The 14,799-nt window shown below is 45.7% G+C and overlaps 1 protein-coding gene across 2 annotated transcripts in view; it reads right to left on the reverse strand.

Annotated features, from left to right (window-relative positions):
- LOC140225413 (uncharacterized) overlaps positions 1 to 12,832 on the reverse strand; it is a 32,633-nt gene extending 19,801 nt beyond the window's left edge. The window contains exons 1-2 of one of the 2 annotated variants that reach the window (XM_072304266.1): positions 12,517 to 12,832; positions 3,942 to 5,199 (exon numbers count right to left, since the gene is read on the reverse strand). In XM_072304266.1, coding sequence (XP_072160367.1) covers positions 4,265 to 5,197 — 933 coding nt within the window. In that variant the 5' untranslated portion in view covers positions 5,198 to 5,199; positions 12,517 to 12,832 and the 3' untranslated portion in view covers positions 3,942 to 4,264. Of the gene's footprint in view, positions 1 to 3,941; positions 5,204 to 12,516 lie in introns of those variants that run through there. The other variant, XM_072304265.1, reaches the window with a different exon arrangement.
- Between the last annotated feature and the right edge of the window lie 1,967 nt (positions 12,833 to 14,799).

The following is a 14,799-nucleotide window of genomic DNA, read 5'->3' on the forward strand; positions in this document are numbered from 1 at the left end:
GTGTAAATTGCATCTCAATATGGCATTGCTTGCGGGTTGCGATTTATTGTTCGATCCACTCAAATTAATGGGAAACCTACGGTCGTGGTATCGATCATTTCCCACAGCTTCAAATGGCTTAGCCATTGACGCACTGCGATTTACGCCGCACAGTGGTATGAGCAAACAGTAAAGGTCAGACATCAAGGTGTTGGCTGAAAATTTCAGATTTTGGTATGTGTTTATTCAAAGAAACTGATCAGACAGGCTGTCTCTGAACGGGAATTTTATGAAAGAACCAATGTATTCGCTCTTAAACTTTCTCGTTACTAGTTTCGATCTTATAAGTTCCCGAAGCTTTTAGTTTGTATTCGACCTCTCCTGCTGGCCCGGACCAGTGTGCGCCGCGTTTGTGCAGCACGTGATTTGAAAAAAATGGAGTGTATAAAATAATTAATAGTCGAACTTTCTGAATGTTGAGAAGCTTGCCAGGAAGCCACCTAGGTATTAAGAGGTCTCTTCCATTGTAATGTGGGCGTAAGCGCCTACATTTATTTTATTTAGTATAAGAATGAGACAAATTAGTTCTATACGGAATTCTACTGTAACTTGGGGCGTTTAATGCCGAATTATCGGCCTTTTACTTAAATATATTTACTAAGTAATGTTACTTAATTGAAATCTAAACTATATTAACCTAAGCTTATTCCTATCGTAATTGCTCTTTTTATAAACTGTGCGTTGCACTTCGTTTCTTTGCATAGAGTAAATTTTCAAGAATTTTCCTGGTACGTGTACGAAACAATTTGGTATCAATTTCCGTTATTTCTTATTGAGCTCATATACTTCGTCGTTCCCCCCACACAAGGGCGCCTCTGGGCCACCTCATGAGCTCTAGGAAGAATGGGTTCCTATGTGGATTATGGCTCACGTGTGAATTGAGACACACCCCTACGTTAGCGGAACAACGAAGTATTAACGTAATATGAACTCAAAATGAAATGAATTTGATGGATTGAAGTAATTGAATGAATTGAATTGATATTGAAATTGAATATGTGATTGAAATTTTTCGAATTGGGGACTGTAAACTTTGCATAAAAAATGTGTGTTAAAGTTTGCCTGAACGACGCGGCGAGAGACCCTTCATTGCAGCGCTGCTCTTTCACTTAAAAGTAATTACTGATCGACTTATATAGACGAAAAAAATGAAATTTGTCAAACTCTGCGGGAAGCGACGGTCAGTCTGCTGTTAATTTTGAAATTACGTTTGGCGGGCAATTATGCATCACTGCAACAGGGGGCCCGCGTCGTGAAGGGAAACAGAGTCTCAAACATCGGTGGAGAATCACGAGTGTGAGAGTTTTGCTGATAATTTAATAATTTTGTCTATCAGGACTCGATTCTTGGTCGACTTGTCTCTATGAAGATCCGTGTCTCAATATAATTTTTGATTAACTGAATTTTTAAGCGAGGATAAGGGCGCGCGAGTACCGCGACGCTTCCGAGACTGTGACTAAAAAAAATTAAAATTAAAAAATTAAATTGCCGTGAATTTGTTGATAAATTACTCAAAATTGTCTCTATTTGGTGCTCGATCCCGGTAGTTCGCCATTCTCGCGCGTCCTTCTCCGTGCGAAAATTAAGTTCCCGTATTTTTGATAAGAGTTGAAATTAATTACTGCGCATTTCATCGTGAGAAATAATGGACGCATTTCCATCGAACAGGGCTGCACGCACCGCGACATGAGCCGTATTGTACACATGGTCTTATGAGGTTCAGGGCTCACGTCTCAATGCTCGCAGCTCCGCTCGGCAACAATGCGCTCATTTAATTCTTCGAAAGTTGCTCTGTATAAGGTATTATTATTTCTATTCAGTTGATGAGGCAAATTGACAACGCTCCCGGGTCATATGTCTCCTCGCCATTGCGTAGAAATGCGTTGCTCTCAATTTGCTGTTTCCGCGACACAAAGATGCATCCAAACTCTCGGGTGAGATCTGTTTCACGTATGACTGCTGGATCTCTGCGTCTCATCTCGTGGCTGGGATGCATCTCGGTGCCGCAGGAGCAGCAAATTGTGTTGCTGGTGAACAAGTTTGCTGAGAAAATGTTGAATTTTATAAACGTAGGTGTTGCGGTCTCCAATAGCTAGGGGAGCAAATAGAATAGAGAGAGAAATAGGACAGAGGAAAGAAGAGTAGGGCGAAGCGATCTGGCAACCTCGGAACGACGAGTTCCGAGCCTATCATAGATAGCGCATGGATGGAACCCGTCGAACTCAAAGCGACCAGTCCATAAAGCGAGAAAATGGGGATAAATCTACATGACAGAGAGAAAATGCACTATAAAAATATGAAAAATACTAGGGGGCCCTGCCCCCTGACCGCTACGCGGTCCAACCCCCGTGGCTTGCGTTACTCACCTTCCGTCTACTCTATGTGTCCCCTATACGCCAGTTAATAGTCACAACACTTAACTTCATTATACCAACCCCAAAAAAAAAACAAACCCATCAAACCCCCCCACAACACCCACCCCACCAACTACCCACCATACCACCAACCACCCCCACAACCCACACCCACCCCACCCACCCCCCCCCCACACCCCCCACCCCCCCCCCCACCCCCCCCACAACCACCCACCCCCACCCCCACACCCCCCCCCCAACCCCCCACACCAACACCCCCCCCACCCCCCCCCCCACCCCCAACCACCACCCCCCCACACCCCACACCCCCCACCCCCAACCCCACCCCCCACCCCCCCACCCCCCCCCCACAACCACCCACCCCCCACCACCCAACCCCCCCACCCCCCACCCACCCCACCCCACCAACCCCACCCCCCATCCCCCCCAACCCCCCACCCCCCCCAACCCATTCCCCCCCAACCCCCCCCAAACCCCCACCCAATAAAACATTATAAAACTCCTACCCACCTTACAACTCCACCTAATCCCCCACCACCAATCACTTTATCTATCTGGCCACAACTGACCCCCTATCTCTACCCCTCACCCCCCCCCCCCCCCCCCCACATCCAAACCTTGGACCCCCTCCCCAGTGACATGAGCTTTAAAAGCTCTACAACATTAAAAGTTCGGGGTTTCATAATTTTTTGCACATCTACATCAACTACAGATGACATACATGTAAAGATCATCCTTATCGGTCCGGCAGTTCGTCAGAAATAGTGCTTCCAAGATTTTGCTTGTAGCTGTATAATATAGATGCACTCTAAGCACTCACCGAAGTCCTCAGTCTGGTACAGCCATGCGGCGTTGAAGCGGCATGCTCTCGACGTCACGGGCGAAACCTGGCGCCATCTCACTCGCGTAAGCTAGAAATCTAGCCTAGCATGGTAACAGCTTTCAAGCGGGGGCGTAAAGGATCAAAAGTGCGGACATATCAGGAAAAAGGAGCTGTAGCTAAGGGCAAGGGTGCGGTTGGGCGACACAAGCACACTCTCATTCATACCATCATAACTAAAGCAGGAAAATAGTCGTCTACTACTAAATAAGCGAGCTTGTTTTACCAAGAGTGATGAGAAGCGGTAGAGCGAAGGCAAATGTCAGCAAAAGCGGCGATACCAAAGGTAGCAGCTGGGCAGCAGTAGAGCAGCAGGGCAGTAGCAGGAGAAATCACAGAAGCGCGGCGACGTTCTCGGCGTAAGTGAGGCGACGCGAGCTGAAGTCTGAAATGGCTCACTGGGAAAGTAGGGGAAAATCTCCAATCAGCTCTGATTGGCCGATCAGCCGCCTCGGGGCTCTCTCCTCCTGCCGTCCTGCAAGCCCGACTTGTAGCGACAAATATAGCGAAAAAATACGATGAAAATCGGCGCCAACAAACACCCCCGGCCTTGGCGCCTCAGCGAGGCGTCAAAATGAAAAACGCGAGGAACTTACAAACTAATACTAAAACTAAACTATTTGCTAGTGGCTGATAAATAAACTCACTTGCGGTTGCAGAAGCGGTGGTTTGCGGTGCAAGAAGCAAGGAAAGAGGAGGGTTGGGGGCGGTGGGGAGTGGTTAGCGGAATAGCGATAAGTTTAAAATTTGATTAAAATAGTGAAAATAGTGGGCAGAGCGATATGAAAAGGTAAAAAAAAAGAAATAAGAAATAAAATAATACGTAACTTTTAGCGATTTCTTAGCGGTATTTTAGCGGTGAATTAAGGTTTTGGAAATGTTTCAGTATGGGATCCCCACACGGTGCCTCGCAGCAACCCTGCACACCTCGCAGGTGCATTCCACTTGAGGGAGAGCGGGGGGCGGCAAGCTAGGCTGGGGGGGCACCCAAGTGGGCTGGGGGGGGCGGCGCAAACAGCTGGGCCCTTGCTGCTTTCAGTTGAGTGATGTCTTCCGCCAGGGCCGCTCGCTCGCGGAGCAGCTCGTCCTTTAAGGCGCTCTGCTCCGTCCGCCAGCGGCGGAACTGGAGGACCTCATGGTCCCGCTGCTTGCGCAACCTCTCCAGCTCCACCTGGGCCGCCTCAAGAGCGGTCATGGCTTCGCGACAGGTGGCAATCAGCTCTTCGCGTCTCTTCATTTCCTGAGCTTTTTCGACTGTGGCTCTCTCCGCCAGCCGTTGGAAGACCTCCGCGGTAGCGTGCCCGTCCTGTGGAGGGAGCGTTTTCGGTTTCTCGAAGAATCCATGAAGTAATGAGTGGTGCCGCCCTCCACAAGACTGGCACACCCGCGGAGACTTGCAAGCCGGCAGGCGGTGAGACCCGAAACAGTTTACACACCTCCCTGCCGCAATCACCCTCTCGTAGCGGCCCTCGGGGGTGCAGGAAGATAGCTCCGGGCACCGGTGTGAAATGTGCGACCTGTCGCCACAAAAATTGCAGGCGGTTGCGGCCGGTGGCTGGCCTGGGCGATAGGTAGCGGTTGAAGCGGTTGGATGGTTGAAGCGGGGGGCGGGTTGATAAGCGGGAGAAACAGGTAGGAAAGGAGCGGCGGAAGATGTAGCGGGGTGGTTAGCGAGTCCAGAAGCGGCGGGAGAGCTCTCTTGCGGCACCGGGGCTGTGTCCTCCGCGAACGTCTGGAGGTGATAGTTCTTGATGAGGCGGGGGAGGCAATTGCCTGGTCCGGTATGCCAGTGCCAGCCCTCCGGAGCGGGTTCTAGCGGGAACCGGCGCTCGAGCGAGTCGGTCGCCGGTGCGTACAGCGAGATTACCGTTTCGGCGCTGGAAGAGGAGCCTGAATCCGACATTTCTGAAAGCGTACGTCGTGTTTGTTTAGCGTCGAGCTAATCATGTAAAAAAATAAATTTTGGGAGTGCGTGTCTGTCTAGTATTACGTTTGAATTCTTTCGTGCGAGCGTCTTTTTTTTTTTTTAGAATAAAGTAGAAAATATGAAATAAAATGAAGTATATTATAATAGCGGTTGGGCGGGATTTTCGTTGCGCGCGGAAACTGGAAGCTCGAAGAAAGAAAATAAACAAAAAAATTATTCCTCAAGCGGTAGCGGATATAATTTATGTACAGGACGCATATATTCACTTGTGGCTGTGCGTACGGTTGCAACCCTCACGCGGCCGTCTGCACCGGGGTGAACTTTGGCGATACGCCCTAATTTCCAAGAAAGCGGGGGTTGGTTTGGTTCTTGAATGAGGACTAGTGTGTCTACTTTTAAATTTGGAGAGTCTTTGGTCCATTTTCCGCGGGGGAGTAGCGAGTGAATATATTCATTTTGCCAACGTCTCCAAATTTGTTGGAACATTCCTTCAACTAAATGCCAACGCCGTAAACGCGGAATATCTGCGTCATCAAAAGAGTATACCGGAAGCGAGTTGAGCGGTCTTCCTATTAAAAAATGGCCTGGTGTGAGGGGTTGCAAATCATTTGGGTCAGCGGAGAGGGCGGTTAGCGGTCGCGAATTTAACATGGCTTCGATTCTACAACAAAGGGTATTCAGTTCCTCTAAGTATAGAACCTTGTCTCCGATGGTGCGGCGGAGATGAGTTTTAAAAGATTTCACGCAGCTTTCCCATATGCCGTTCATGTGTGGTGCATGAGGGCATCCAAACATGAAGTTAATTTTGTTTTTTTGAATAAATTCGCGGAATTCTTTATTTGTTTCATCATTTTGCAGGCTCTTATAGAAGTTAGCGGCGCCCACGAAATTAGATCCTAAATCCGTAAAAAACTTTTCCGGGCTTCCCCGGCGGGAAGCAAAGCGGTGTAGAGCGGCTACGAAATCCGGTGTAGACAAATCGTGAACAACCTCTAAGTGCACTGCTTTTGTGCTCATGCACACAAATACGCACACGTAGACTGAGACTACTCGTGCGGATCGCAGTTGATGAATCTTTACTTTAATGGGACCAAGCAAGTCAGCTCCCGTGTGCAAGAAAACTGGGGTAGGTTGCACGCGGTACTTAGGTAGCGGTGCCATCATAGGAATTTTATTAGTGGGCCTTGCTCTAAAGCAGGCAACACAACGGTGTACAACGGATCTAACCAAATTTCGCGCGGATAAAATCCAAAAACTGCGAGCAAGAGTAGCTTGAAGTAAGCGCGGTCCAGCGTGTAGGGAATCTTTATGATATTTTTCAGCTAAGAGTCGCACTAATGGGTGCTTAGCGGTGAGAAGATAAGGGTGGCGGGAATCAAGAGCCAAATCTGAGTTATCAAGCCGTCCTCCAACGCGGAGGAGCTTGTTATTATCTATGTATGGAGTCAATTTTTGAATGCATGGTTTGCACTGCTGTTTTTTTATTAATTTTTGCAATTTCGTCTGAAAATGACTCTGTCTGAATACGGCGAATTAACCATAATTCTGCCCTTATCAACTCTGCTGAGCTTAATGGCGGGAATTTTAACCCCTTTTTCACGTGCTTCGGTGCGGGGGAGCGGGGCCGTTTCGATTTGAGACTTGCTAAGACACGCGTTCGATTAATGAATCGCGCTATCCAAGCGAGAATTTTCACACCTTTATCCCATGACGAGAATTTTGGTAGCGAAAATTGCGGAGTTGAAGCGGTAAGGGCGGAAATAGGTGTTTTTATGTCTGGGAGACTCTCTATAGGTACCTCTACTAGTGATACCGGCCAATTTGTCGGATCCTCAGATAGCCATTGGGGGCCTTTCCACCAAAGTTTACAATTGAGCAGTTCGTCAGGGGTTAAACCTCTGGACGCTGGGTCGGCACAATTGTCCTCTGAGCGAACGTGTCTCCAAACAACATCGGAACGGAGCGATTGTATTATGGTAACACGATTGGCAACGAAAGTTTGCAAGCGATATGTTGGAAGGCGGATCCAGGATAATACAGTAGTTGAGTCTGACCAGCAAAAAACCTTTTCTATCTTATAATAAGTTTCTAACTGCGGTAAATATGCGTTGAGTAACTCGGCTAATAAAGTCGCGGCGCAAAGCTCCAATCGAGGTAACTTGACCTTTTTGAGGGGTGCAACTCGAGTTTTAGCGATAATAATCGATACATGCGCGGTTTCATTTTCAAGAGCGGAGCGGAGGTACAGTGCAGCTGAGTAACCAATTTCTGAGCTATCACAGAATCCATGAATTTGAAAGTGAGAAGAGCCTTTGCGGTGTAATAAGCGCGGAATTATAAGTTCTTTAAGCGCGGGCATCGACCTTTGGAATCTCGACCACTTTTCTACAATTTCAGATGGCAGAGTTTCATCCCAATCGTAATGTGAGCGCCATAATTCCTGCATGAATGCCTTGCATTTTAAGACTACGGGGGCTATAAGGCCCAAAGGGTCGAATAGCGTAGCGATAGCGGATAAAATGCCGCGTTTGGTTTTTGCAGGCGCAGAAAATTCGGTATTGAAGGTGAAAGCGTCTTTTACTGCCAACCAGAGCATTCCTAAAATTGAGAAGCGGGGGTTATTTGGGTCGTCCAAACATGGGATTTCTAACTCGCTTGCGTGAAAACCTTCTAAAATACTAGGGTGGCTTGAAGTCCACTTCCGAGGGTGGAAATCGCCGAGCGCGAGAAGCGCTATGAGAGCGAGTATAATTTTACGAGCGTCTTCTTCTGTTTCGGCTCCTCCTAAAATGTCATCAACAAATGTGCTGTTCAATAATATTTTAGCAGCTTCAGGGTACTTTTCACCGTGATCTTGCGCGTGTTTTCGTAAGGTTCTGATAGCGAGGAAGGGCGATGGGGCGAGACCGAAGGTGACGGTATTCAATAGATACACTAAAAGCGGGTCATTTACAGATTCACGCCAAAGAATGGACTGAAAAAATCTATCATCTTCGTGGAGATCAATTTGTAAAAACATTTGACGAATGTCAGCGGAGAACACCACAGGGTGGCATCGGTAATAAATTAATATGTCACGTATATCATTTTGAAGTTTTGGCCCGGGCAATAAAATGGAATTGAGACTCACACCATTACTCGTAGGGGCAGACGCATCCATTACTACACGAAGCGGCGAGGTACTAGAATTTTTCAAAACCCCAGTATGTGGCAAGTAAAAATGTTGCTGATAACTAGGGGGCGGTTTTGTGACAGACATAAAATTACTTTCTTTGTAATTTTTCATGAAATCCTTGTAAAGCGAATGAAATTTTTCATCCTTTGCGAACCTTCTTTCTAGCGACGCGAAGCGGTTTTCGGCCTGAAAACGCGATTGTCCCAAGGGGGGATGATTTTTCCTAAACGGCAGTCTAACTTTATATCTACCGTTTTCCTGTTGCACAGTGGTTTGCACATATAAATTTTCCGCCTCCTCTTCATCAGGAGTTAAAGCAGGTTTAGACGTTGTCACTTGTTCAATGGACCAAAAATCTTCGATTTTTTGCGAAATCCTATCGAGCGTATGAGTAAGAAGAGCGAGTGATGAACGTTTAAGTGCAGTTTCTCTATTGGGCTCAGAACTGGGCACAGGACCCATGACAGTTAAGCCTAGCGTGGTCCCTAAACCGATAGGACCGTCTTGAGTCGGCGCGACCCTAAGACCAGTAAGCAAAAATGGAAAAATGTCTGCTCCTAGTAAACAATCGCAATAATCGCTTTCTGTAAACAGCGGGTCTGCTAAATCATAAGAAGTGAAGATTTCGCGGATTTCGTGCGGAATAGAAACAGGAGGAATTTTTCCTGTTAAGCGGTTTACTACTATAAGGCGCGCATTTGCAAAAGCGAGATTTTCTTTTGAATTTAGAATGTCAACGGTAACTACTCCATCAACAGACACGGGTGCTTCGGCGATTCCAGTAACATCTGGGGCGCCGTGATTGGGCTTTAAATGAAGAAGTTGAGCCACCCTACGCGTCAGAAATGAGCTCATAGCGCCTGAGTCAAAAATCAACCTAACCGGGATTTTGTAACCCTCTGCGCTGCGCAAAATAACACGCGCTGTGGGAAGAATACTATAGGCGGGAGCAGGTGTGGAATTCGACACGAGGGCCGTAGACAAAACGGCACCGTCTGATAGCGGGTTTATTTGAGTAGCTTCCTGAGTGACGTCATCAGCGAGGTGCGCGAATGGAACCGCGTTATCATGAGAGATCGGGCTGTGCGCTGTATGAGCTTCTGGATGCGGAGGTGGAACAAGCGGGGGGCGGGAGGTCGCCGCGTTGACGAGCGTCGCGGGCGCGAGCTTGTTTTCCTCAAAATGTAACGAAGAATGGTGGCGACCATTGCATACCGAACAATTTCTAGGCGAACGGCAGGCAGACACAAAATGCGGTGATAAGCAGTTGTAGCAGAGACCTTTCTTCTGTACGCCTTCAGCGCGATCGTGGGCATCAAGCTGTAGATAAGTATCGCATCCGTAGATCACGTGATCATTCGCGTTACACCATTTACACTTGTTATTGGAGTATTTGGTCGGCGAAGACGACGAACTTGCAGGAGCGTCGGCGTGTGACGGTCCAAAGTTCGGCCCGGTGTCCGCGGCTGAGACTCGCCGCGTGGGCTGATACCCGCGACGTTGCGCTATCTGCTCATAAGAACTCCGATTTTTAGATGCAGTATGCGACAAAAAATTGCGACTCGAGTAAGATGAGCGTTTTACATTCGCGGTTGAGGGTAAGTCTGAATCACCAACAAGCGTGCATTCAGCCTTAATAAAACTAATGATTTCAGAAAGCGTTGGGTACGTTGTAGGGTGATCGCGCGCGTCATCTAGGCGTCTCCGATAAAAATTGTTAAATTTTAGTAGAATTACTGCAACTAAAAAATTTCCGTAAGACTCGGTTTTATGCTTAAGCGCGGTGAGGCCATGAATATGTTCACGTAATTTAGCGAGTAACTGAGACATCTGGGTGTCGTTGCTTACCATAGGTAGTTCTAACAAACCATGATAATGCCTTAAAATGCAATGCTTTTCACGCTGATAGCGATCTTTTAACATATCATAAGCAACCTTATAATTTTCATCGGTGATGTCCATGGTTCCGATCATGGAAAGCGGCTCCCCTGTTAAGAAGGACAAAAGCCGTTGAAATTTTACAACATTTGAACTAGTAGAATTATGAACCGCAGCGTTATACAAATTGTAAAATGTTGGCCATTTATCTACCGTACCGTCAAAAGTCGGAACTTTCAGCGGACCTAAACGTACGTGCTCTAATGTGGTAGCGACGGATTGAGCGGGAGGCGGGGCGGCAGGAGCTCCGCCAGGTTCTGAGACAGGAGCTTTCATGTAACGCAAAAAATTGCTTAAAGCGCAATCAACCAAATCGTCAAACTTGTCCTGCATTTTGACCGTCGGGATTTGATTATCCTCACTTAAACGCGTATTCAATTCTAGAATTTCGTCTTGGCATGCATCAAAATCTTCTTGTAATTTTTTGACGCGTTCGCGAGTGTCAGCGTACATGTGACAATTAGCGAGTGTTACATCCGCTGAAGCAGTCTGGATTTTTTCGACGCAATTGTAAATTCGCGCGCGTTTTTGTTCAAGGAACTCCTTTTGACGCGTGAGTTCGTCGGCGTCTGCCATTTTGAATTTTCTTGATTAACTAAACGCGGTGACTTAATTGGATAGAAAAAAGAGCGAAAAACTAAATGCGGTGACTTAAGCGGATAGAAAAAAGAGCGAATTCAAGCTCGTGCCAATAGTATAAAAAAAAACATGCAAAAAGAGAAGCGCTACGCACAAAAAAACTCAAAAGCACTAGACACTGTAACACTACGAAAATATGTCAGCAAGAAGCAATCAACTAAGCCAAAATCTACTTTGAAGCATTCTACTAAAAGCATTGAGAACAAAGTCAGAAGTTGTGGTTTTGCATGAATTGCAATTTTACATCGTGAGAAAAAATAGAGAAAAGCGGAAAAATATTGTCTCAGATATGTAATCTTAATTCGAAGCGAGATTGTTAGCACTGTAACTAATTCTAAGCAATGCACTAACTTTTTACTACAGTCTTACACTGATGCAAAATTTACTAGCAGATAAATGAGCAGAAAAAAAAGGCAAGAAAAAATATTTAGCTTTGATACTTATCAAAAAATAGCGAAAAGATACGCGAGTGGTTGGCACCAGGAATCGGCGCTAAGTCGAGAGAACTTGGAAAAACTGTTGCATGGTCGTGAACATAAGGTTCTTAGTACTTATAGATAATTTACTATGGAAGCGTTGAGTTTCACAAGATGAAGGTTTATTCGGCGAGGGGCTTAGAGTGCAAGAGGCGTGCTATCTCTGGTCATGTAGAATCCAAAAAAAGCAAAAGAGAACAAAAAGGCAGATATAGCACTGAAAAGAGAAGAGACAAGAAGTGAAGCATATTTCTAAATAGTTTGAGCAGGTGCAGTATAGAAGTACTCTGAGAGTAAGTGTGCGGTAGGCTCGGTGGGTCTGTCACCCCCGGCCATGGCTTTTGCGAGGGATTCACGAGAAAAAAGAAAGAGCGGAGGCCGAAAAGAACGAGCTACTTTTTCGTTAATTTGTTAAGCAAGAAGAGCAATAATAAAATTCAGCGGCGAGGGTAAGCATTGTATCACTGTGGACTGTAAAAAAAAGCGTAAGCCAAAGAGCTTGATTAATTAACTCCGGCCCGAAGGACCATTTGTTGCGGTCTCCAATAGCTAGGGGAGCAAATAGAATAGAGAGAGAAATAGGACAGAGGAAAGAAGAGTAGGGCGAAGCGATCTGGCAACCTCGGAACGACGAGTTCCGAGCCTATCATAGATAGCGCATGGATGGAACCCGTCGAACTCAAAGCGACCAGTCCATAAAGCGAGAAAATGGGGATAAATCTACATGACAGAGAGAAAATGCACTATAAAAATATGAAAAATATGCACTCTAAGCACTCACCGAAGTCCTCAGTCTGGTACAGCCATGCGGCGTTGAAGCGGCATGCTCTCGACGTCACGGGCGAAACCTGGCGCCATCTCACTCGCGTAAGCTAGAAATCTAGCCTAGCATGGTAACAGCTTTCAAGCGGGGGCGTAAAGGATCAAAAGTGCGGACATATCAGGAAAAAGGAGCTGTAGCTAAGGGCAAGGGTGCGGTTGGGCGACACAAGCACACTCTCATTCATACCATCATAACTAAAGCAGGAAAATAGTCGTCTACTACTAAATAAGCGAGCTTGTTTTACCAAGAGTGATGAGAAGCGGTAGAGCGAAGGCAAATGTCAGCAAAAGCGGCGATACCAAAGGTAGCAGCTGGGCAGCAGTAGAGCAGCAGGGCAGTAGCAGGAGAAATCACAGAAGCGCGGCGACGTTCTCGGCGTAAGTGAGGCGACGCGAGCTGAAGTCTGAAATGGCTCACTGGGAAAGTAGGGGAAAATCTCCAATCAGCTCTGATTGGCCGATCAGCCGCCTCGGGGCTCTCTCCTCCTGCCGTCCTCCAAGCCCGACTTGTAGCGACAAATATAGCGAAAAAATACGATGAAAATCGGCGCCAACAGTAGGTCAATTGGACTGCGCAAATTCTAGCCCGGTTCTAGAACAACGCATGTGCCATCAGTCCCCCTATGCACACAAGTGTTTTTCCATAGAGGTCAAATTTTCTGGTTTCAAACTGCAATTTGCAGTCAAGCTAAAAGGTTCTGTTGAACACGTTCCGGTTTAAAAAATATAAATTTAAGTGACCGATTGGTACAAAAGAAAAAAATTAAACTAAATTTAATTAAATTTTTGGGAAATTGCTGATGAAATAGGAAGAAAAACAAGGCTAAGGTTCGCTGATCAACCGCCTAGCTCTTCCCGAGCTGTTTGAGTTTATACTTTAAGAGCGCGTTACTCATTTAGAATCTCAATAAAAAAGTAAGATAATAAAGAATAAACATACATTTATCAAATTAGGGCGTATGCCTGAAAATCATTTTCCGTGAAGAAAATGTTTTAAGGTGGATTTTTTGTTGTGAAGTGAAATTATGGAAAGAAAGAGGAAATCTGGCGCAAAAATGGACTGAAAATGGTGGTGAGAGCTGGAGAGTGTAAGGAAGTGGAGAACATGCTATTTTTCTTTCGTTTACGTGATTTAGAGAAAGTTTGACGGGGAACGAAGTTTCTTCTCTGCCGAGTAAAGGTTCTTGGTTGTTCTTTTTTCAAAAATTGTGTAAATTTTTTAAATTTACATTTACGAAGTACTTGATAGTACTGGGATTTTCCAGGTTGTAAAAATTTTTGGCACACTTTCAGACGGTCTCTAAGTGAATTCACCGGTAACATAGAGGAAGAGAGGAAGCAGTCACATGTGTTGAAGGCACAAATGCGAACTGCATTCGCCGTTGCTTCGAAATATTGGTGTAATGGGTTTTTTAGATGTGTTAGCCATTCTTTAATCGTCATTACTGCGCAAGCAAGGGCACAGCAGATTACAAGAATTGGAGGTAAATTTTTATATTGAGGCAATTTATTAAATTTGTCGGCAAATTTTTCATCAGAAGGAGAACTCATCAGTACGTTGGGTGGTTTAGTACGTTCCATCCCTGTAGGCGAATTCGTTGATTTTCGTTGAACTAATTCCCCTATGCAATCCGCAGTACATGCTCCTCGTTTTAACTCAGTTATGCTGCTCAGTAAATTACGAGGTGTTAACAGGCGATGTTTAACTGTTGATGTTTACATCAATGATAAGACCGCTATGCCGAGATTTTCCCGAGCGAGAGTGGTGCGTTTACTAGGTAAGATTGACATATTTTCAAAACTGAAACTTTTCAAAAATGGCTAGTAATTATGCTTTGAAAAAGCAACTTTGTTCTTTTGGATAATTCTCGTCAACAACTTCAAAAATTTTTTGTTAAAGTAACGCAACGTATGGATTCCGCGGCCCAAATTTTCCGTTTAAAAAATACATTTTTTATATTAGCAAGTTTAGGCGCCTATGAGGCCTTTTGTCCGGCCAAATCCGGCCGCCGGCCCCTCATGCGCCGCCGCGTCCACGTTCGCTCGGACACCGGATCCTCCGCTTTTCGCGAGCTCTTGCTCGGACACCCGACGCGGGGCGCAGAGCTAGGGCGCTCCGCGTTTCGCGTGTTGCCGGATTTTTTTTGGGTCAATGAATATATTGAAAATTGATTTTAAAAAAAAAATAAGAAATAAATTATAATTAATTTTGGAAAATATTGACAATATCGAAAATTATGGTAATTATGGCATTTGAGAATATTGTGGGACCAATTAGTGTGTTACGAGGGATGGGGGTGTAAGCGAATTAGAGAAAAGTAGGAAATGCTTTTCTTCTTCTTTATTTTTCAGTATTTAGAGAAGGTCGGACGAGGGACGTAGTCCCTGCAATTAATTTTAGTTTTTCAGTGATTACGAATTTATTTCAAAAATAACAATTGCTGATTTGTGCGAAGGAAATTTTGAAATTTTAACTCGTAAAGGCCGTGGACTAAGAGAAAATTTCAGCAATTTTTTGGTATAGTCGA

Source organism: Bemisia tabaci, chromosome 9, assembly GCF_918797505.1.
Source record: "Bemisia tabaci chromosome 9, PGI_BMITA_v3".
Classification (NCBI taxonomy): Eukaryota; Metazoa; Arthropoda; class Insecta; order Hemiptera; family Aleyrodidae; genus Bemisia; species Bemisia tabaci.